Source organism: Aegilops tauschii, chromosome 5, assembly GCF_002575655.3.
Source record: "Aegilops tauschii subsp. strangulata cultivar AL8/78 chromosome 5, Aet v6.0, whole genome shotgun sequence".
Lineage (NCBI taxonomy): Eukaryota > Viridiplantae > Streptophyta > Magnoliopsida > Poales > Poaceae > Aegilops > Aegilops tauschii.
The window spans coordinates 267921534-267946376 of record NC_053039.3 but is presented as its reverse complement, the minus strand read 5'-3'; the positions used below and the strand labels follow the sequence as shown (position 1 = coordinate 267946376).

The window sequence follows — 24843 nt, the reverse complement described above, 5'->3', positions numbered from 1 at the left end:
TAGCTCTGACAGAGCCACTACTACGAGTAATACAACCTTGAGGATGGCGCCGAGGACGAGGACACGGTTGACTTCAGTAGGGGGGACATGGAGTCCACCAACGGCGGCATGTTGCCAGGACAAGTCATCGATGTCTCATCTCACACCGGTGATGCAAAGGCTGGCGCGGCGGAGGATTTGTTAAAATTTTGCGTACTTAGGCTTTGTTTTTAATGCTGGTCTTTTGTTAGAGCAATGTTTAGGTCAACTGGCTCTGTTTAATTACTAAAATTGCTCGATTCAGTAAGTGTGGTCTGTCTGCTGTACGCTCTTTTGTGTGCCCAAATTAGCAAGCGATGTTAAATTATGCAATGACGTACCAGGGGAAATTTCCACCAAAATTTGAATTATCAAACTCATCCCATGCGCGTAAAGCAGAATAATCGTTTGCGATGCACACAATCGTTCAAAGTGAATGGTCCCGCGGCACCGCGCGCTAAGTTTCCCTCCAAATTTCCAAAATTTTGGCCTACCGCCAAAATATCTACCACCGCCCCTCCCCCCTTCCCCACCCCCTTTTCTCCAGACCACAAGTCACATTTCCCCTGTTTCCTCCTTCCTTCCTTCCTTCCTAAGCTATAGCCGCTTCCTCGCTCTCGCCATCTCGCATCCTACCATCGGGGTCGCCATGGTCTTCTTCAAAGACCTCTCCAGCGGTTCCTCCTCCAGCGATGACTCCTTCACCACCCGCGTATGCCTCTCTTCTCTCTCTCTCGGGCTATGACTTGGAATGAAGGATTTTTACCCGACAGTCGATTTGAGTCATTTCTTCCTCTTGTAGCTCCCTAGGACCATCAGTGGCAATGAATGGGGTGGGGTGGTTGAAGATCTATCTGCTCGTTGCCACCATCAATCTCCATGCATGAAGCTAGTTGTGTTTGAATCTGTGGACAGTGGGAGGAAGTTTCTGGCATGTGCAGAGAAGGTTAGCCCCTCTTTTGTTGTTATAAATCATTTGTTAGATGTGATTCAGACACTGTCACGGTCCCAACCCATTCATACCACACCTTCAACCAAACGCATCCTAAGACAGTGTCACAGTTTGTACCTAGTATCTAAAATTGTTGCCATCTCATCAGCAGTGCCATTCGAAAATTATTTGGCACTACTTCAGCAGTTTGTGCAGCCAACTTTACTTCACACATCCGAGCAGCCAAGCAGTAAAATACTAAATCTTTATGGCACGAAGGAGCAACTATGTGCTCCGGAGTCCGGGTCCCTGATTTTTTTCCGCTGAATCGGCTCACCAGTGCAGGGCACCGCTGCGAGATGTAGCAACAGTTGTCTTTACACCAGTTTTGGCATACATAGGGGACAACCTTAGTGCTATTAGTTCTATGTTACTAAATTTGTGCATGTACACACATGTTAGTATCAATTTGCTGTCATCCAAACCCTGTCGCTATGCTGTTGCAGTTATATTTACCTTCCTCATAAAATGTTCAATTTGTTATTTATTGTACATGAGTAAGAACTTGTAGCGTTGTTGTAGTTAATTATAGCTTCTGATGTTTCAAAATTTGGTTGTTGTCTCATGAGCAATTAATTCATTTGCACATTGATCTTTTTGAGAAGATATGTCATAATTAACATGTTTCTTTAGTTTTTCAAAATAAGCATTGGTGATTTTCTATGTTGCTATAAACCCATTTCCCCTACAATTGTTACTGATCTAGTTTTAAATATTATAGGATGAACGGAAGTGTTCTTACTTGGAGTGGGTTGATCAAGAGTGGCCACAATCATTGAAGATGTGCCTAGCAAAGCTCTGGAGCATGTATGAGGAAGAGAACAGAGGTAGGCTTAGAGAAAGTGTTGTCAACGCTAAAGAATATTTGAAGATGCGGGATAAAAAGAAGAAGGTGGAGAATGAGCTCAGATTTTTTAAACCAGACTTTGCTAAGATGGTGTTGGCGAAGGAGGAGGCACTTTCTCAGTTGGCCTGTGCAAAACAGGTTCTTACTGAACTGAAAGTAGAGGTGGATAAGACGAGCCTGGATGATCTCGATTAGGGAATGAATATATTGTTCTAATATTGTTCTTATGAAGTTGAACTAGCTATATGTTGTACCGTGCTGTTCTCATGTAGCTATCATACTGTGCCTGATATGAAATTGGCAAACAGCTATTCGATATGAAATGTGAATTTGCGTAATACTGGATTTATTAATTGTAAACTAATAAACCTGCTAAGTGTCTCATGGAACTTTGCAAACGGCTCTAGCAGTAAAAGCGCTTGTGATGGATAGCCCAATGCCACACAGTTTTCTTCATCAAATCGGGTGTGATGTAGTTGATAAAAGCAAATACTTAACCAAGGCAGAGCGTGTGTACTAGTTACACGTTTCACACATGAGCCTACACATAAAACTGTGTGGGATGTACATACGAACGGAAACGTTTTCCCTGGATTGACTGTGTGGGATGTACATACGAACGGAAACGTATTACTTGGATTGAATGTGTGAGATATACATACGAATGGAAACGTTTTCCCTGGATTGACTGTGTGGGGTGTACATAAGAACGGAAACGTATTCCTTGGATTGACTGTGTGTGATATACATACGAACGGAAATGTTTTTCTGGGATTCACCGTCTGGGATGTACATACGAACGGAAATGATTGGGTTTCGATGCCTCGCCCGATCGCACACGAGCTCATTTTGCCCCAGCATGTGTCCCAGGAGGGCCTATCCCCGACGGTTTTCTGGGTCATGTGGGAAGGACCCCCCTATCGCCCACACTCACTTGGCGACGGTTCCATATGCCGTCGTGGAAAGGGGTTAAAAACCGTTTGTATATCACCGACGCGTACCAGTGCCAAGTCGGCTTTTGTAAACCGACTTAGGACTCGGGAGCTACTGCTTGTGACGCTCTTATGAGTACTATGCACATTTTTATAGTCTTCAACGATTTTCTTCTTTCAGTCATGTCCGAAGAGGGCTACTGAGTGGGGCTAGTGTCAAACTAAAATATAAATAACAAATAAAATAAAAAGGGGTGAGCAAGGATGTGTAAAACATACCTTGAAGCCTCTGAAGAGGCCCTTGAAGACCTCGTGCATTCCGGCCTCTACTGACCGGAAGCTGACCAACGTCGTGCCGATAAGGGCACGATGCACTTCCACAATGGAGGAGCTTGCTAAAGCCACCTCCATCTTCTCGGGCCACCCCTTGTGGACCTGCCTGAGACAGGAGGAGTAGGCGGATGATAACCCACATGTATAGGGGAACGCAACAGTTTTCGAGGGTAGAGTATTCAACCCAAATTTATTGATTCGACACAAGGGGAGCCAAAGAATATTTGCAAGTATTAGCAGTTGAGTTGTCAATTCAACCACACCTAGAGAACTAAATATCTGCAGCAGAGTGATCAGTAGAACAATAATATGATAGTTTAATAGTAGTGTAGCGATAGCAATAGTAACGGTAACAGTAGCAGTAGCACTTTTATAGTGACTGTAATAGCAGCAACAACAACGATAGTAACTTAGGAAAAACCAATATGCGAACGCCGTAGGCATTGGATCAACGATGGATAATTATGTTGGATGACATTCATCATGTAACAGTTATAACCTAGGGCGACACAGAACTAGCTCCAATTCATCAATGTAATGTAGGCATGTATTCCGTATATAGTCATATGTGCTTGCGATAAAAACTTGCATGACATATTTTGTCCTACCCTCCCATGGCAGCAAGGTCCATAACGAAACTAAGAGATATTAAGGCCTCCTTTTAATAGAGAATCGGAACAAAGCATTAACACATAGTGAATACATGAACTCCTCAAACTACGGTAATCGCCAGAAAGAATCCCAATTATTATCACCTTGGGGTATGCGGATCATAACACATAATAGGTGCGTATAACTTGCAAGATAGGATCAAGAACACAAATATATTCATGAAAACATAAAGGGTTCAAATCTGAAATCATGGCACTCGGGCCGTAGTGACAAGCATTAAGCATAGGAAAGTCATAGCTACATGAATCTCAGAATATAGTGGATACTAGGGATCAAGCCCTAACAAAACTAACTCGATTCCATGATAAATCTCATCCAACCCATCACCGTCCAGCAAGCCTACGAAGGAATTATTCATTCTCAGTGGTGAGCATCATGAAATTGGTGATGAAGAAGGGTTGGTGATGATGATGGCGACGAATCCCCCTCTCCGGAGCTCCAAACGGACTCCAGATCCGACCTCCCGATGAAGAATGGGAGGTGGCGGCGGTTCCGTATCATAAAACACGATGAAACTTCTTCTCTTATTTTTTTATCGGGAAATAGGAATTTATAGACATGATATTAGTGTCAACGGAGCCACGTGGGCCCTGATAACCCACAAGTATACGGGATCGCAAAAGTTTTCGAGGGTAGAGTATTCAACCCAAATTTATTGATTCGACACAAGGGGAGCCAAAGAATATTCTCAAGTATTAGCAGCTGAGTTGTCAATTCAACCACACCTGGAAGACTTAATATCTGCAGCAAAGTATTTAGTAGCAAAGTAATATGGAAGTAACGGTAACGGTGGCAAAAGTAACAGTAGCAGTTTTGTAGTAATTGTAACAGTGGCAACGGAAAATTAACTATGCAAAGATCAATATGTGAAAAGCTCGTAGGCATTGGATCAGTGATGGATAATTATGTTGGATGCGATTCCTCATGCAACAGTTATAACATAGGGTGACACAGAACTAGCTCCAGTTCATCAATGCAATGTAGGCATGTATTCCGAATATAGTCATACGTGCTTATGAAAAAGAACTTGCATGACATCTTTTGTCCTAGCCTCCCATGGCAGTGGGGTCCTATTGGAAACTAAGGGACATTAGGGCCTCCTTTTAATAGAGTACCGGACCAAAGCATTAACACTTAGTGAATACATGAACTCCTCAAACTACGATCATCGCCGGGAGTGGTCCCGATTATTGTCACTTCGGGGTTACGAGATCATAACACATAGTAGGTGACTATTGACTTGCAAGATAGGATCAAGAACTCACATATATTCATGAAAATATAATAGGTTCAGATCTGAAATCATGGCACTCGGGGCCTAGTGGCAAGCATTAAGCATAGCAACATCAATCTCAGAACATAATGGATACTAGGGATCAAACCCGAACAAAACTAACTTGATTACATGGTAAATCTCATCCAACCCATCACCGTCCAGCAAGCCTATGATGGAATTACTCACGCACGGCGGTGAGCATCATGAAATTGGTGATGGAGGATGGTCGATGATGACGACGGTGATGGATTCCCCTCTCTGGAGCCCCGAACGGACTCCAGATCAGCCCTCCCGAGAGAGATTAGGGCTTGGCGGCGGCTCCGTATCGTAAAACGCGATGAATCCTTCTCTCTGATTTTTTTTCTCCCAGAACGTGAATATATAGAGTTGGAGTTGAGATCGGTGGAGCCTCAGGGGGCCCATGAGGCAGGTGGTGCAACCCAGGGGGGTGGGCACGCCCTCCACCCTCGTGGACAGGGTGTGGGCCCCTGGTGTTGATTCTTTCGCTGGTATTTTTTATTAATTCCAAAAATATTCTCTGTGAAGTTTCAGGTCATTCCAAGAACTTTTATTTCTACACAAAAATAACACCATGGCAATTCTGCTGAAAACAGCATCAGTCCGGGTTAGTTCCATTCAAATCATGCAAGTTAGAGTCCAAAACAAGGGAAAACGTGTTTGGAAAAGTAGATACGTTGGAGATGTATCAACTCCCCGAAGCTTAAATCTTTGCTTGTCCTCAAGCAATTCAGTTGATAAACTGAAAGTGATAAAGCCAGCATTCAAGTTTTCAGCAAAGATTATGAACTAAACATATTCACAATAACATTTAGGTCTCATGTTTACTCATATCAATGGCATAATCAACTAGCGAGCAATAATAATAAATCTCGGATGACAACACTTTCTCAAAACAATCATAATATGATATAACAAGATGGATCTCGCTCGCTCTTTCTGAGACCGCAAAACATAAATGCAGAGCACCTCTGAAGATGCAGGACTGACTAGACATTGTCATTTATGGTAAAAGAGATCCACTCATACTCAATGTAAACTAATAATAATGCATGCAAATGACAACGGTGCTCTCCAACTGGTGCTTTTTAATAAGAGGATGATGACTCAACATAAAAGTAAATAGATAAGCCCTTCGCACAGGGAAGCAGGGATTTGTAGAGGTGCTAGAGCTCGAGTTTGAAATAGAGATAAATAATATTTTGAGCGGCATACTTTCATTGTCAACATAAAAACCGAGAGATCTCGATATCTTCCATGCTACACACATTATAGGCGGTTCCCAAACAGAATGGTAAAGTTTATACTCCCCCACCACCAACAAACATCAATCCATGGCTTGTCTGAAACAACGGGTGCCTCGAACTAACAACAGTCCTGGGGGAGTTTTGTTTGCAATTATTTTGATTTGAGCATGGGACTGGGCATCTCGGTTACCAGCCATTTTCTCGTGAATGAGGAGCGGAGTCCAATCCTCGTGAGAATAACCCACCTAGCATGGAAGATACAGACAGCCCTAGTTGATACATGAGCTATTCGAGCATACAAAACAGAATTTCATTTGAAGGTTTATAGTTTGGCACATACAAATTTACTTGGAACGGCAGGTAGATACCGCATATAGGAAGGTATGGTGGACTCATATGGGATAACTTTGGGGTTTATGGAAGTGGATGCACAAGCAGTATTCCCGCTTAGTACAAGTGAAGGCTAGAAAGAGACTGGGAAGCAACCAACTACAGAGTGACAACAGTCATGAACATGCATTAAAATTAATCAACACTGGGGGAAAGCATGAGTAGGATATAATTCACCATGAACATAAATATCATGGAGGCTATGTTGATTTTGTTTCAACTACATGTATGAACATGTGCCAAGTCAAGCCACTCAAATCGTTCAAACGAGGATACCACCCTATCATACCACATCACAACCATTTTAATAGCATGTTGGCATGCAAGGTAAACCATTATAAACTCCTAGCAAATTAAGCATGGCATGAGCAACTATAATTTCTAATTGTCATTGCAAACATGTTTCATTCATAATAGGCTGAATTAGGAATGATGAACTAATCATATTTACAAAAACAAGATAGGTCGAGTTCATACCAGCTTGTCTCATCCCAATCAGTCCATCATATATCGTCATTATTGCCTTTCACTTACAGGACCGAACAGTGTGGATAATAATAATAGTGCACGTGCATTGGACTAAGCATTCAATATAAGGGAGAAGACAAGGTGATATGGGCTCTAGGTTAAATCAACAAAAATGCATATGAGAGCCACTTCAACATTTTTATCATGGTCTTCTCCTCTTGACCCCCAAAGAAAACAAATAAAATAAAACTATTTACACGGGAAAGCTCCCAACAAGCAACAGAAGAACGAGAAATCTTTTTGGGTTTACTTTTAATTACTACTACTACAGGCATGGAAAGTAAACTAGCTAAAAGCTACAACTATTTTTTTTGTTTTTCTTAAGGTTTTTCAAACACACAAGAAGAAGCTTAGAAAAGAAAATAAACTAGCATGGATAGTACAATGAAAAAGTATGAGCACCAACAACTGGCATAAGTGTGTGAACATGAATGTAATGTCGGTGAGAAATATGTATTCCCCCAAGATTAGGCTTTTGGCCTAAGTTGGTCTATGCCCATGGATCAAAGTGGTCCTCTCCAGTGTACTAAGGAGGATCCTCGTGGTGCCACTGGTTAGCGAGCTCTTGTGGATCCCACTGATAAATAGACTCCTGATATGGATCAGGAGATGGCTCTGGCTCTGGCTCTAGGGATCGTGTTCGCTCCCAATATGCAAAGATGTAATCGGGCAGGATGATGTATGTGCCTGAATAAATGTTAAACAAAGAAGGTGCATGCAGGGTAATAGTCTGACAAGTCTTTTCATTGAATACCAGGTTATAAATGAGTCTCTTCTCCTTGTCATCGCAAACAAAATCATGTGCTACCATACTTTTATAGTCTAAGAAAATAGGGGGCAACAACTTTTCTTCTTTCTCATAGTGTCTAATAGGTATTAGCAAGACGCGAAGCAAAGATACCTCCAAAAATGGGGCCCTTTGTACGGATTCCCCTCTCCGGAGCCCCGAACGGACTCCAGATCAGCCCTCCCGAGAGAGATTAGGGCTTGGCGGCGGCTCCGTATCGTAAAACGCGATGAATCCTTCTCTTTGTTTTTTTCTCCCCGAACGTGAATATATAGAGTTGGAGTTGAGGTCGGTGGAGCCTCAGGGGGCCCACGAGGTAGGGGGGCGCCCTCCACCCTTGTGGACTGGGTGTGGGCCCCTAGTGTTGATTCTTTCGCCAGTATTTTTTATTAATTCCAAAAATATTCTCCGTGATGTTTTAGGTCATTCCGAGAAATTTTATTTCTCCACAAAAATAACACCATGGCAATTTTGCTGAAAACAGCGTCAGTCCGGGTTAGTTCCATTGAAATCATGCAAGTTAGAGTCCAAAACAAGGGCAAAAGTGTGTGGAAAAGTAGATACATTGGAGATGTATCAGGCCCCACAAGGCACCAGGGCGCGCCCAGGGTGGGGGGCGCACGCATTTGGCTTGGGGGCCACTAGTGGCTCCCCTTCTATGGGTCTTTATTCCAGTATTTTTATTTATTCCATAAAAAAGATCCAAAAAGTTCCGTCCGATTCCGAGAACTTTTATTTCTGCACAAAAACAACACCATGATAGTCTTGCTGAAAACAACGTCTGTTGGGGTTAGTTTCATTCAAATCATGCAAATTAGAGTGAAAAACAAGAGCATAAGTGTTTGAAAAAGTAGATACGACGTAGATGTATCAACACCCCCAAGCTTAACTCATTGCTTGTCCTCAAGCAATTCAGTTAACAAACAGAAAGTGATAAAGAAAAAACTTTTACGAACTCTTTTCTTCTTGTATCCATATATATGCTTAAATAGTACCCATGTTTTCAGCAAAGATCATAACTAACCATGCAAATGATAACTCTCAAAAATTATATTCACTCATATCAACGGCATAATCAACTAGCGAGCAATAATAACATACCTCAAATACCAACACTTTGTCAAAACAATCATGATATAATATGACAACATGGTATCTCGCTAGCCCTTTCTGAGACCGCAAAACATAAATGCAGAGCACCTCCAAAGTTCAAGCAGCAACTAAACATTGTAATTCATGGTAGAAGAGATCCAGTCATGATGCACACAATATTAACTATACACAATGCATATAATAGTGCTCTCTGGACTGGTGCTTGTTTGAGCAGGTAAATAGATAGGCCCTTCACAGGGGGAAGAAAGAATTTGCAGAGGTGCTAGAGCTCGTACCTTAAATCAGAGATAAATATAATTTTGAGAGGATTGGACTACAGGAATCAGCTACTTTGCCGTCTGCCACGGCAGACGGCAAAGGCAAGGATGGCGGACGGCAAAGGCCTTTGCCGTCTGCCGCGGACGGCGAAAGGCTCCGGCAAAGTAGGGATCGGTAAAGAGCTTCTTTGCCGTCTGCTTTTTGAAGCGGACGGCAAAGGGGCCTTTGCTATCAGCGGCTGACGGCAAAGAAAGCTGACGGCAATAAATGTGTTGTTAGTCCGTTAGGCGGCTAACGGCAGCCTTTGTCGTCCGCCGCTGACGGCAAAGAGCATCCTCTCTCTTTGTAAGTGGGGCCATCTCTGTCATTGATTTACAGTATGTTCAACAATTCATATTCATATGTATAGCCCATGCATATATCACAAATATCAACACAGACCACAGGAAAATAAGAACATCACAAGATCATCCATAAAAACATATATATCATACGACCTGTATCACAAAGTAAGACGAGATCACACTAGTGTCGACAAATAAGATCACAAAGGTTGGCCTCCACATAACACAAAACTTAGGTGAGCATCATGGGATCTAGCAGCAACAGCACCTAACCCACTAGATGGACACTGCAGTCCAGACCCAACTCCACAAGCACACTACATACTGATTTGTGACCGCGCCAGTGATGCAACCACCACAACCAAGATTAAAAAGGCAAGGGAGGTGGGTGGTCCATATTGCTGTCTCCACGCCGCCTGTGTTTGCCATCTCTAAATGCCAACAGGTCCAGGTTTTGGTCATCAGCCTTCTTCATGCCATCAGCATGATCACCATTGCCTCCCACACCCCGTCATCATCAGGCTGATTTGCTGCTACTGCTCGTCCTCCTACTCCATCTGCATGGACAAGAGCAAGTTAGTTGAATGGCATAAAAAAGGAGCTATGGACAAGATCATCCACTGCAATGCTTGTTGCTGAGCTGGTGACGAGTGCTCAGAGACGAGGCTAATGAACCTCCAATTCGCAGCAAATCTAACACTCACTTCACCTCCTCTAACCTATCGCCGTGATCAATGAAAGGCAAAACAAAGCGGGTTTCTGAAATAATGCAGTTAACAGAATTTCTAGACTCATCTACTAATTCATGTGTGACTGACTTGCTACTACTATACTACATGATGGGAAAGAGGTCCCAAATTCAGTGTGAGATGAGCTTATGAATTCAGTTAACAATGAACCTGAATCTATGCCTATGTCTGAAGGGAAAGAAGAAGGTTGGGGCTTTGAGGATGGAGGGAGGGAGGGACTGACAGGGCGATCCAGAAGGCGCCGACGAGGGGGGCGGCGCTCCAGAGCAGGCCGCAGGCGAGCCCCACCGCCTGCCGGATCCAGTGCACCGCGTCCAGCAGCTGGTCCTGCACACCAAAACCCAGACACCGAACCAATCAGAACCTCATGGAGTCACTCGGGGACACGCCGCCGCCGGCGGCGGCACACATACCTTGTCCAAGGACGCGTCGGGGTTGAGGTACCGGATGGGGTTCGCCTTGGCCTCGATGCGGTCGCCGAGGCGGGCGGGCTTGAGGTGGTTGATGGAGAGCTGCACGCCGGCCACCCTCCGGTACCCCGACGCCATGTACCCGCCGATGCTCGCCGTCGACTCTGCCATCAGCGCCGAGACGCCGCCACTGAGAATCTTGAAGGGCTGCTACCATCCCGACCACGCCGACGTCGCTGTGCCAGTAGAAACAGCAGCTCGACGCCGCTGGAGCCTCCTCGCGGTGCACCACCAGTGCCTGGGCGTGGCTCTCCTGGGCGAGGAGAGAAACCGGTCGGTGGAGATGGTGAGCGGGGAGACGTGACCTCGGGGAGGAGAGCAGGGCGGTGGGGAACGACAGGGATCGCCAGAATCTGGCGGTGGCGTGGGGTGGAGAAAGGGGATCGAGGAAGACGAGAGAGATGGGATCCAACGTGGGTGTGTGTGCGTGGGTTGGGCGTGGGTGTGTGTGCATCGTGGATGGGGCCCGGGGCTGTGTGGGTCGTGGGTGGGTGTGTGCCAAGTCATCGATCCGTGTCCGTGGCATGCGTTGGGCGGGGGCGGCCATTAGATACGTTAGGTTATTTTCTTTGCCGTCTGCTTTCGGGCTCTTTGCCGTCTGCTAGCAGACGGCAAAATAGTGGCCGTTAGGTCATTCTCGTTAGTGTGCCACCCACCCTCTTTGCTGTCTGCTAACAGATGGCAAAGATTCTATGCCGTCAGCTAGCCGACGGCAAAGAGCAGGCTGACGGCAAACACCCTCTTTGTCGTCCGCTCGTTCTATGTCGTCAGCTTTCTGTAAGCTGATGGCAAAGACCTTCTTTGCCGTCAGCTAGCAGACGACAAAGAGATGCTGACGGCAAAGATCCTGATTCCAGTAGTGATTCCTTTACTGTCAACGTCACGACCGAGAGTTTTCAGTATCTTCCATGCATGCTAAACAAATTAGCAGCAGTTCCCAAGAGGAAAGGTAAAGTTTAGTCCCCTCCACCAACAGTCACAAGCCACGGCTAGCCGAATCCTCTAGTGCCCTCCATACCAACAACTTCGTCAGGAGTTTGTTTCATTATTTTGCGGTTTGATCATGAGACTGTGCATCCCGATTACTAGCCCTCTCGTGTAAGGACAAGTGAATAAACACTCGTCATGAGATTAACCCACTTAGCATGGAAGATACTGACCGCCCCCTATCACTCCAAAACAGATGTTCATTTGAATATTTAGAGGTGGCACATGCAAATTTACTTGGAACGGCAGGGTAATACCGCATATAGGTAGATATAGTGGACTCATTGCAATAACTTTGGTTTAGGGATTTGGATACACAAGCAGTTGATACATCCATTTAGCATCATGTCTTCCTACTTTTTTTATAGTGTTTTCATACTTTATAACACATTATGGAGTAACTCTAATGCCTTTTTTCTCATAATATGCGAGGTTTACACAAAGAGATAGAATACCGGCAGCTGGAATTCTGGACCTGAAAAAGCAATGTCAGATATACCTATTCTACACATCTCCAAATGAGCTGAAATTTTATAGAGAATTATTTTGGAATAAATAAAAAATACTAAAGAAAAGAACTACTGGAGGGGGCCACCTAGGTGCCCACAAGGCACCAGGGCGCGCCACTCCCTCCAGCCGTTCCCTAGTGGGTAGTGGGTGATGTCTACTACACAACTTTATTCTTGTAGACTTGTGTTGGGCCTCCAAGCACAGAGTTTTGTAGGACAGTAGCAATTTTCCCTCAAGTGGATGACCTAAGGTTTATCAATCCATGGGAGGCATAGGATGAAGACAGTCTCTCTCAAACAACCCTGCAATCAAATAACAAAAGTTTCTTGTGTCCCTAACACACCAAATACAATGGTAAAATGTATAGGTGCACTAGTTAGGCGAAGAGATGGTGATACGAGTGTAGGAATGATAGTAGATATTGATTTTTGTAATAGGAACAATAAAAAACAGCAAAGTAGCAAGTAACAAAATTGAGCACAAACGGTATTGCAATGCTTGAAAATGAGGCCTAGGGTATGTACTTTCGCTAGTGCAATCTCTCAACAATGCTAATCTAATTGGATCATATAACCATCCCTCAACGTGCGATGAAGAATCACTTCAAAGTTCTTATCTAGCGGAGAACATAAGAAGAAATTGTTTGTAGGGTACAAAACCACCTTAAAGTTATTCTTTCTGTTCGATCTATTCAAGAGTTCGTACTAAAATAACACAAAGTTATTCTTTCTGTTCGATCTATCCAATAGTTCATACTAAAATAACACCATATGATACGCATAAACCAACTCTAATGTCACCTAGATATTCCAATGTCACCATAAGTATCAATGAGTTAATTATACGATACACATCAAACAATTTCAGATTCATAATAATCAATCTAACACAAAGAACCTCAAAGAGTTCCCCAAGATTTCCAAGGGGAGAAACAAAGACGAGAACGTGCATCAACCCCTATGCATAGATTACCCCAATGTCACCTCGGGAATCCGCGAGTTGAGTGCCAAAACATATATCAAGTGAATCAATATAATACCCCATGGTCACCACGGGTATTCATATGAAAGACATATATCAAGTGCTCACAAATCCAATAAAGTATTCAATCCGATAAAATGAAATCTCAAAGGGAAACTCAATTCATCACAACAAGATAGAGAGGAAGAAATACCATATGATCCAACTATATTAACAAAGCACGCAATGCATCAAGATCGTGCCATCTCAAGAACACCCCGAGAGTGGACTACTCCCTCCTCATCATGGAGACCATAGGGATGACGAAGATGGCCTCCGGTGGTGATTTCCTCCTCCGGCAGGGTGCCGAAACGGGCTCCTAGTTAGTTTTTCATGGCTACAGAGGCTTGCAGCGGCGGAACTTCCGAGCTAGGGTTTTTCCTGATGGTTTCTATATTTATAGGATTTTTCAGTGTTGGAATCACGCGAAGATGGGCCTCGAGGTGAGCACAACCCACCGGGGCAAGCCAGGCCCCTCTAGCGTGCAGTGGTGTCTTGTTCCCTCCTCGTGGCTCTTCTGGCCCTCCCACGAAGCTTCGGGGGTCTCTTTTGTTCCAAAAAAATCGTCAAAAAGTTTCAGCTCATTTGGAGAACTTTCATTTCTGCACAAAAAACAACACCATGGTAGTTCTGCTGAAAACAACGTTAATACAGGTTAGTTCCATGCAAATCATACCAAAACCATATAAAATTGTTGTAAACATGGCATGAATACTTCATAAATTATAGATACGTTGGAGATGTATTAGTGGGCACCTCGGCCCACCTCCAGCGCCCATCTTCTGGTATATAAGGTCTTTTGACCTAGAAAAAAGTAAGGAGAGGACTTTCGGGACGGAGCGCCGCCGTCTCAAGGTGGAACTTGGGCAGGAGCACTTTTGCCCTCCGGCGGAGCGATTCCGCCGGGGGAAATTCCCTCCGGGAGGGGAAATCGAAGCCATTGTCATCACCAACAACCCTCTCATCTTTGGGAGGCCAATCTTCATCAACATCTTCAACAGCACCATCTCATCTCAAAACCCTAGTTCATCTCTTGTGTTCAATCTTTGTATCGGAACCTCAGATTGGTACCTGTGGGTGACTTGTAGTGTTGATTACATCTCGTAGTTGATGCAAGATGGTTTATTTGGTGGAAGATTATATGTTCAGATCCATTATGCTATTTAATATCCCTCTAATCTTGAGAATGAATATTATTTGTCTGTAGTTGCCCTTGTTCTTGAGGCCACGGGAGAAATCATGTTGCAAGTAATCATGTGAATTTGGTATTCGTTCGATATTTTGATGATATGTATGTTGTGATTCCCTTAGTGGTGTTATGTGAACGTCGACTACATAACACTTCACCATCTTTGTGCCTAAGGGAATGCATTGTCGAGTAGATATGAGATGATGGGTTGCTAGAGTGACAGAAGCTTAAACCCTAGATTATGCACTATTACGTAAGGGGCTGATTTGGATCCATATGTTTAATGCTATGGTTAGATTATTATCTTAATTCTTTTTTCGTAGTTGTGGATGCTTGCGAGGGGGTTAATCATAAGTGGGAGGTTTGTTCAAGTAAGAACAGCACCCAAGCGCTGGTCCACCCACATATCAAATTATCAAAGTAGCGAATGTGAATCAAACCGACATGATGAAAGTGACTAGATGAAATTCCCGTGTGTTCTCAAGAACACTTTGCTTATTATAAGAGATCGTTCCAGCCTGTCCTTTGCTACAAAAAGGATTGGGCTATCTTGCTGGTGACCAAATAACATCGTCATATATATCAATCTTTACCTCCAGACCATTCCGGAGCTCCTCGTCATGTCCATGATTTATCCAGGACTCCGAACAACATTCGGTCACCAACTCACATAACTCATATAATACTTTATCATAAACGAATGTTAAGCGTGCAGACCCTACGAGTTAAAGAATGATGTAGACATGATTGAGATGCCTCTCTGGTCAATAACCAATAGTGGGACCTGGATGCCCATATTGGTTCCTACATATTCTATGAAGATCTTTATCGGTCGAACCTTTATGACAACATATGTAATTCCCTTTGTCTGTTGGTATGTTACTTGCCCGAGATTCGATCGTCGGTATCTTCATACCGAGTTCAATCTCGTTACCGGCAAGTCTCTTTACTCATTTCGTAATACATCACCTCGTGACTAACTCCTTAGTCCTTTGCTTGCAAGCTTATGATGTGTATTATCGAGAGGGCCGAGAGATACCTCTCCATACTCGGAGTGACAAATCCTAACCTCGATCTATGCCAACTCAACAAACACCTTCGGAGATACCTGTAGAGCATCTTTATGGTCACCCAGTTACATTGTGACATTTGATAGCACACAAGGTATTCCTCCGGTATCCGGGAGTTGCATAATCTCATATTCAGAGGAATATGTCTTTGACATGAAGAAAGCAATAGCAATAAACTAAACGATCATATGCTATGCTAACGATTGGGTCTTCTCCATCACATCATTCTCCTAATGATGTGATCCCGTTATGAAGTAACAACACATGTCTATGGTTAGGAAACCTTAATCATCTCTGGATCAACGAGCTAGTCTACTAGAGGCTTACTAGGGACATGGTATTTGTTTATGTATCCACACATGTATTTAAGTTTCCGGTCAATACAATTCTAGCATGAATAATAAACCTTTATCGTGAATAAGGAAATATAATAATAAAAACTTTATTATTGCCTCTAGGGCATATTTCCATCAGTCTCCCACTTGCACTAGAGTCAATAATCTAGATTACATAGTAATGAATCTAACACCCATGGAGTCTTGGTGCTGATCATGCTTTGCCTGCGGAAGAGATTTAGTCAATGGGTCTGCCACATTCAGACTCGTATGTATTTTGCAAATTTCTATGTCTCCATCCTTGACCTTTTCAAGAATGGAGTTGAAGCACCTTTTGATGTGTTTGGTTTTATTTTGAATCCTGGATTCCTTCGTCAAGGCAATTGCTCCAGTGTTGTCACAAAAGATTGTCGTTGGACCTGATGCACTGGGTATTACAGCCAGATCGAATATGAACTCCTTCATCCAGACTCTTTCATGCGCTGCTTCCGAAGTAGCTATGTAGTACTCCGCTTCACACGTAGATCCCGCCACAATGCTCTGCTTGGAACTGCACCAACTAACAGCTCCACCATTCAATATAAATACGTATCTGGTTTGTGACTTTGAGTCATCCGGATCTGTGTCGAAGCTAGCATCACTACGGTGAAAAAGTCTCATCGTAGTCATCCCCTTGAACTTGTCGAAAACCTTTTGCGACAAGTCGAGCTTTATAGACGGTTATATTACCATCAACGTCTGTCTTCTTCTTGAAGATCCATTTATTCTCAATGGCTTGCCGATCATCGGGCAAGTCCACCAAAGTCCATACTTTGTTCTCATACATGGATCCACTACTGCAGGTTGCTGCTAACGCGACACTACGATTAGAGACCCTTCGACGAAACTGTGTGCGATGCCATTATCGCAAACGGTGGTGTAAAATAACCGTCAAAAAGGTGCAAAACGTTTGCGATGAAGGATGCATCAAACACGGTTCAGATTTTAGTTGCGTGTGCGATGCAGGGCATACCGTTCAGCTCTATTAACTATTTGCGATGAGGAGGAACAAAAGAAATGGGCAGCCAGATGAAGGTGTGTGCGATACAGCATACGGTTCACTCGGATGAACTGTTTGTGATTAGGCAACACAAAAGAAGCGGTGAGCCCGATCAAGGTGTGTGTGATGTACAGCATACGGTTCACTCGGATGAACTGTTTGTGATTAGGAAAGAGAACAGGAATGGTCAATATAACAAGATGTGTGTGATACACGGCAAACAGGTCTGTAATCAGAAATGTGTGCAAAGACCGATAATAACACACACGATTGCTTCTAATAAGATGTATGTGATATGCTCTGTCTACACAACATCTATTGGCCATTAGGGGACGGGCGGTCATCCAGATACGCCATAAGGATGCAAAGAGGCATTCCTATCAGCAAGGACTAGCTGTTCCACCAGTAGCTCATGTAAGAAAACTATCAAGTTAAGTGTGCTCAGGATGGAGCGGCCATCAGATGGGTGACTGGATGGGAAGTTGTGTTAATGTTAAATTAACTGATAGGATGGGTCATTTAAGTCAAATGACCGAAATGACCCATTCCCTCAGCTAATTTAACCTCGAGGTCCTTGTTTTTTATTTTTTAACACATGTTAAAGAAGGTCTACCGCATTATTTTTGACAATGTGCGATACGTGGCATCCAGTTGATCCATCCGACCTGTTTGTGATGGAATAGGCCATGTGTGTTGTGGGAAAACGGTTGCTAGTATTCAACCATTTGGGATTGATGAATTCATCACCGACGGGTTCCCTAGTGTGGTCCGTGTTGATCTGATCATCATCTACTTCTTGTCCTAGCTCGATGTTCCTTCTATACTAAGTTTCCATTAATTGACGGTGTTTTAAGAACACGCCACCGTTTCCCGCCATTTCCTCACCTGTTTCCCGCCACCCTGCTATATTGTGCATAGGCGGCGCGCGATGCACGGAGGCGACAAGCACAGTCTGTAGCACATCCACCTTTTCCAAGCATGCCAACCCACCAAAGCGCCACCTCTGCCATCAACCTCGTCGACGAGGAAAACGAGCAGGCGCCACGGCCCGTCGAGGCCGAGGCACTCCCCGACAACGCGATGGACAACGCTGTGTTGCGCGTCATCGCCAGGGTTGAGCAGACCTTTGGCGCATGGCGCTTGAGCGCCGCGGATCAAGATAGGCATGTCAGCACCGACAGGCTGCAGCTCGCCGCACAACATGATCGATGGCGCGCGGCGGAGCAAGCTAGGCGCGTCTGCGCCGATAGGCTGTGGCTCGCCGCACGGCGAGACCGTTGGAGCGCCGCAGAGCGAGAGGCACGGCGCACCGCACAGCAAGAGCGGATCCATCGGCGCTTGCCTGTTGTTGACACGGCGTCGCAGCTGGGTACACGTCCCGTCAGTACCCCCATTCCTCGCCAGGAGTGGGTAGAGGCCCTCAACACCGTACTTGCAGCAGAGGCCGGCTGGCCATACTTGCACCGGACGCCCGCCGCGCCGTTCGCCTTGTCCGCGGCCCGCTGGATGCCAACGCGCTGGTCCGTAGGCTCGACCGCCTCCTTGGCCCAGGTATCCACCTGGGCGTAGTAGAGGAACATGGCCGTCGCATCCTCGAGCTGGTGATCTCTGATGAAATAGCCAACTTGGAGAAAGCGCGAGCGTGTCGACCGCTTGGACGAACGCCTGCACGAGTTCAGGTAGAGCCAAGAGCTACCCTATGCAAGGGCTGCTGGTCATGGTCTCATGGACGCGTTTTATTTTGAAAAGTCGTTTCAACGTGGATAGCTATGTATTCACAGCAATCATAGTATTGCTCTGTTTCAATGTGTGTACTCTGTTTTCCATTCTTATATGTTCTGTTTCAATGTGTGTATATATGCTTTCCATTCTGTATATGTGGATGATAACAACTAGATTCAAATTAGTATAAAAAACAGATAGAAAATGGAATTCATAATATATATATATATATATATATATTAATTGTTCATTAGTTCATCACAGAATATATATATATATATAATATCATCTCATATACGTGATGATACTTAACTACTAGGTACAATGCATAAAATTGAAAACAAACAATACTAAAACTAATAATCCCTCCAGGGGCCAGTATTCCGGCAGCCCCTCACCAGCAGTCCCTGGTGCGCGGCGTCTTCCCAATGCGGAGGCAGTACTCCGACTCCTCCGCCTTGCAGTGCTTGACGTACCGTTCTGCCTCTTGTTGGCGGACGCGCGCGGCCGGTCTTGCCATTTTTTTGGGTGCCCATCGGAGCTCCTCGTCGGTGGCACGCTGGAGCTTATCGGCCCACCTCCACGCAGCGACGAGGCGCCCAACGCCTATGACCTTCCTCGCGAAGTACCCGTCTTCATACACCTCCTCGGCACGACGACGCGCCCGCCCCCAAAGCTCCGCCGCCTCCTTTTCCAGGCGGCATCACGGGCTTCACAGGCCACTTGGTACCTAGCTTCCTCCTCCGCCATCTCCTTCTTGAACGCCACTTTCCTGGCCTTCTCAGCCCGCGGCAGTGACTTCCACAGGCAAAGATTGTACTGGCCCCAAAACCAATCCAGAGTTGGGGGGTCCAGCGCAACCTCGTCAGGCGGCGCGTAGGAGTCCTCGTCGCTGGTAATCGAGTGAGCGTCCTCGGCAGGCGGCGACTCCTCGTCGGTGCATGGGCAGACCGGCAGCACCATGGCAGAGATTTCAGAGAGAGAGAGAGAGTGCGAGCGAGGGGAGGATGTAGATGAGAATGCAGGCGGGATGACGTGAGCAAGGTAGTATTTATTGGCAGCTGGAATCTAGATCGATGGGGATAGTACACACACCGGTCGCCAGAATTTACGAGTACTGTAGTTTGAGTTACACACGATTCCCGTAGCAAAATCCGTGTGTGAACATAATAGCTGACAGTTTCCAATACAGAACCGCGTCTGATTAATGATCCCTGCCAATCACCTACCAAACCTTGAGCCATGAAATAGAGTGCCAATCGTGTGGGGGCCAGTTGTCTTGCCAGATCTTTACATTTTCTTTTTTGAACACCAGATATTTACATCGTCTGATGATTTTTTAACTCGCACACAAGTACACAAAAATATGAACTTTCAAACCGTTTTGGTTAGGCGTTGCATGTAGATGAAGTTCATATTTGAATTGCAGTCATTAAATGGTTAGAAAATCACTTAAATGTCTTTAAAAGGTCAAATGACCCTTGAAATTTTCCAATTTTTCACATGACAGTTGTATTAGTGCACGATAAACGTAGGAAAAAATTTGAAGGCCGTAAGAGGAAGCTATCTCCCGTCCGTCATCAAACATGCATTGTTCCCTCTCGGAACCACGAACCTTCTAGCGAGTTGCTCCGGTTTGTCAGGGGTGTGTGTCCAAACTTTCGTCAAACATGCCAATTTTTTTACCACATCATCTTGGTGGCATGACACTAAATTAAGCAAGGTTTCATGTTTTTCTGATCATTTTTTAATTTTTTGGAATTAAAATGCCATGGCATTCACTCCATGCATGTGCCCATGCCTTGAGACCAATATATTTGAAAGTTCCTTCTAATTTACTGCACATGGAATTAACTCGCACACAAGTACACAAATATATGGTTTTTCAAACCGTTATGATAGGCATTGCATGTAGATGTAGTTAAAATTTGAATTACGGTCATTAAATGGTTAGAAAATCACTTAAATGTCTTTAAAAGGTCAAATGACCCCTGAAATTTTCCAAATTTTCACATGACAGTTGTATTAGTGCACGTTAAACGTAGGAATAAATTTGAAGGCCGTAAGAGGAAGCTATGTCCCGTTCGTCATCAAACATGCATTGTTCCCTCTCGAAACCACGAACCTTCTAGCGAGTTGCTCCGGTTTGTGAGGGGTGTGTGTCCAAACTTTCGTCAAACTGGCCAATTTTTTTACCACATCATCTTGGTGGCATGACATTAAATCAAGCACGGTTTCATGTTTTTGTGATCATTTTCTAATTTTTTGGAAATAAAATGCCATGGCATGCACTCCATGCATGTGCCCATGCCTTGAGACCAATATGTTTGAAAATTTCTTCTAATTTACTGCACATGGAATTAACTCGCACACAAGTACACAAAAAATTGATTTTTCAAACCGTTATGGTTAGGCGTTGCATGTAAATGTAGTTCAAATTTGAATTATTGTCATTAAATGGTTAGAAAATCACTTAAATGTCTTTAAAAGGTCAAATGACCCCTGAAATTTTCCACATTTTCAGATGACAGTTGTATTAGTGCACGTTAAATGTAGGAAAAAAAATTGAAGGCAGTAAGAGTTAGCTATCTCCCGTTCGTCATCAAACATGCATTGTTCCCTCTCGGAACCATGAACCTTCTAGCGAGTTGCTCCGTTTTGTAAGGGGTGTGTGTCCAAACGTTCGTCAAACATGCCAATTTCTTTACCACATCATCTTGGTGGCATAAAATTAAATCTACCAATGTTTCATGTTTTTCTGATAATTTTTTTAATTTTTTGGAATTAAAATGCCATGGCATGCACTCCATGCATGTGCCCATGCCTTTAGACCAATATGTTTGAAAATTCCTTCTAATTTACTGCACATGGAATTAACTCGCACACAAGTACACAAAAATATGATTTTTCAAACCGTTATGGTTAGGCGTTGCATGTAGATGTAGTTCAAATTTGAATTGTGGTCATTAAATGGTTAGAAAATCACTTAAATGTCTTTAAAAGGTAAAATGACCCCTAAAATTTTCCAAATTTTCACATGACAGTTGTATTAGTGCACGTTAAATGTAGGAAAAAAATTGAAGGCAGTAAGAGTTAGCTATCTCCCATTCGTCATCAAACATGCATTGTTCCCTCTCGGAACCACGAACCTTCTAGCGAGTTGCTCCGGTTTGTAAGGGGCGTGTATCCAAACGTTTGTCAAACATGCCAATTTCTTTACCGCATCATCTTGCTGGCATGACATTAAATCTCGCAAGGTTTCATGTTTCTCTGATCATTTTTTTTGGAATTAGAATGCCATGGCACTCCATGCATGTGTCCATGCCTTGAGACCAATATGTTTGAAAATTCCTTCTAATTTACTGCACATGGAATTAACTCGCACACAAGTACACAAAAATATGATTTTTCAAACCGTTATGGTTAGGCGTTGCATGTAGATGTAGTTCAAATTTGAATTATTGTCATTAAATGGTTAGAAAATCACTTAAATGTCTTTTAAAGGTCAAATTACCCCTGAAATTTTCCACATTTTCACATGACAGTTGTATTAGTGCACGTTAAATGTAGGAAAAAAAATTGAAGGCAGTAAGAGTTAGCTATCTCCCGTTCGTCATCAAACATGCATTGTTCTCTCTCGGAACCATGAACCTTCTAGCGAGTTGCTCCGGTTTGTAAGGGGTGTGTGTCCAAACGTTCGTCAAACATGCCAATTTCTTTACCACATCATCTTGGTGGCTAAAATTAAATCTACCAATGTTTCATGTTTTTCTGATCATTTTTTAATTTTTTGGAATTAAAATGCCATGGCATGCACTCCATGCATGTGCCCATGCCTTTAGACCAATATGTTTGAAAATTCCTTCTAATTTACTGCACATGGAATTAACTCGCACACAAGTACACAAAAATATGATTTTTCAAACCGTTATGGTTAGGCGTTGCATGTAGATGTAGTTCAAATTTGAATTGTGGTCATTAAATGGTTAGAAAATCACTTAAATATCTTTAAAAGGTCAAATGACCCCTAAAATTTTCCAAATTTTCACATGACAGTTGTATTAGTGCACGTTAAATGTAGGAAAAAAATTGAAGGCAGTAAGAGTTAGCTATCTCCCATTCGTCATCAAACATGCATTGTTCCCTCTCGGAACCACGAACCTTCTAGCGAGTTGCTCCGGTTTGTAAGGGGCGTGTATCCAAACGTTTGTCAAACATGCCAATTTCTTTACCGCATCATCTTGGTGGCATGACATTAAATCTCGCAAGGTTTCATGTTTCTCTGATCATTTTTTTTGGAATTAGAATGCCATGGCACTCCATGCATGTGCCCATGCCTTGAGACCAATATGTTTGAAAATTCCTTCTAATTTACTGCACATGGAATTAACTCGCACACAAGTACACAAAAATATGATTTTTCAAACCGTTATGGTTAGGCGTTGCATGTAGATGTAGTTCAAATTTGAATTATTGTCATTAAATGGTTAGAAAATCACTTAAATGTCTTTAAAAGGTCAAATGACCCCTGTAATTTTCCACATTTTCACATGACAGTTGTATTAGTGCACGTTAAATGTAGGAAAAAAAATTGAAGGCAGTAAGAGTTAGCTATCTCCCGTTCGTCATCAAACATGCATTGTTCCCTCTCGGAACCATGAACCTTCTAGCGAGTTGCTCCGGTTTGTAAGGGGTGTGTGTCCAAACGTTCGTCAAACATGCCAATTTCTTTACCACATCATCTTGGTGGCATAAAATTAAATCTACCAATGTTTCATGTTTTTCTGATCATTTTTTAATTTTTTGGAATTAAAATGCCATGGCATGCACTCCATGCATGTGCCCATGCCTTTAGACCAATATGTTTGAAAATTCCTTCTAATTTACTGCACATGGAATTAACTCGCACACAAGTACACAAAAATATGATTTTTCAAACCGTTATGGTTAGGCGTTGCATGTAGATGTAGTTCAAATTTGAATTGTGGTCATTAAATGGTTAGAAAATCACTTAAATGTCTTTAAAAGGTCAAATGACCCCTAAAATTTTCCAAATTTTCACATGACAGTTGTATTAGTGCACGTTAAATGTAGGAAAAAAATTGAAGGCAGTAAGAGTTAGCTATCTCCCGTTCGTCATCAAACATGCATTGTTCCCTCTCGGAACCACGAACCTTCTAGCGAGTTCTCCGGTTTGTAAGGGGTGTGTATCCAAACGTTTGTCAAACATGCCAATTTCTTTACCGCATCATCTTGGTGGCATGACATTAAATCTCGCAAGGTTTCATGTTTCTCTGATCATTTTTTTGGAATTAGAATGCCATGGCACTCCATGCATGTGCCCATGCCTTGAGACCAATATGTTTGAAAATTCCTTCTAATTTACTGCACATGGAATTAACTCGCACACAAGTACACAAAAATATGATTTTTCAAACTGTTATGGTTAGGCGTTGCATGTAGATGTAGTTCAAATTTGAATTACGGTCATTAAAAGGTTAGAAAATCACTTAAATGTCTTTAAAAGGTCAAATGACCCCTGAAATTTTCCAAATTTTCACATGCCAGTTGTATTAGTGCACGTTAAACGTAGGAAAAAATTTGAAGGCCGTAAGAGGAAGCTATCTCCCGTCCGTCATCAAACATGCATTGTTCCCTCTCCGAACCACGAACCTTCTAGCGAGTTGCTCCGGTTTATGAGGGGTGTGTGTCCAAACGTTCGTCAATCATGCCAATTTCTTTACCACATCATCTTGGTGGAATGACATTACATCAACCAAGGATTCATGTGTTTCTGATTTTTTTTGCAATTAAAATGCCATGTCACTCCATGCATACGTATGCATGCATGTGTCCATGTAGTGAGACAAATATGTTTGAAAATTCCTTCTAGTTTACTGCACATGGAATTAACTCGCACACAAGTACACAAATATGATTTTTCAAACCGTTTTGGTTAGGCGTTGCATGCAGATGTAGTTCAAATTTGAATTACGTT

At 43.3% G+C, this 24843-nt stretch overlaps 1 protein-coding gene across 1 annotated transcript; it reads right to left on the bottom strand.

Annotated features, from left to right (window-relative positions):
- Positions 1 to 10484: 10484 nt before the first annotated feature.
- LOC109781077 (uncharacterized) lies at positions 10485 to 11121 on the bottom strand. The gene is made up of 2 exons (XM_020339659.4): positions 10917 to 11121; positions 10485 to 10830 (listed from the first exon to the last, which is right to left on the bottom strand). Exons 1-2 carry the CDS (start codon positions 11082 to 11084, stop codon positions 10666 to 10668), a joined length of 333 nt encoding a protein of 110 aa, XP_020195248.2. The 5' UTR covers positions 11085 to 11121; the 3' UTR covers positions 10485 to 10665.
- Positions 11122 to 24843: the final 13722 nt, after the last annotated feature.

Bases quoted from the DNA above. Each gene is read 5' to 3' on its own strand.
- LOC109781077 (XM_020339659.4), bottom strand. From the start codon at position 11,084: ATGGCAGAGTCGACGGCGAGCATCGGCGGGTACATGGCGTCGGGGTAC. The intron at 10,831-10,916 runs GTATGTGTGCCG...TTTGGTGTGCAG, and splicing joins CCGACGCGTCCTTGGACAAG to GACCAGCTGCTGGACGCGGT.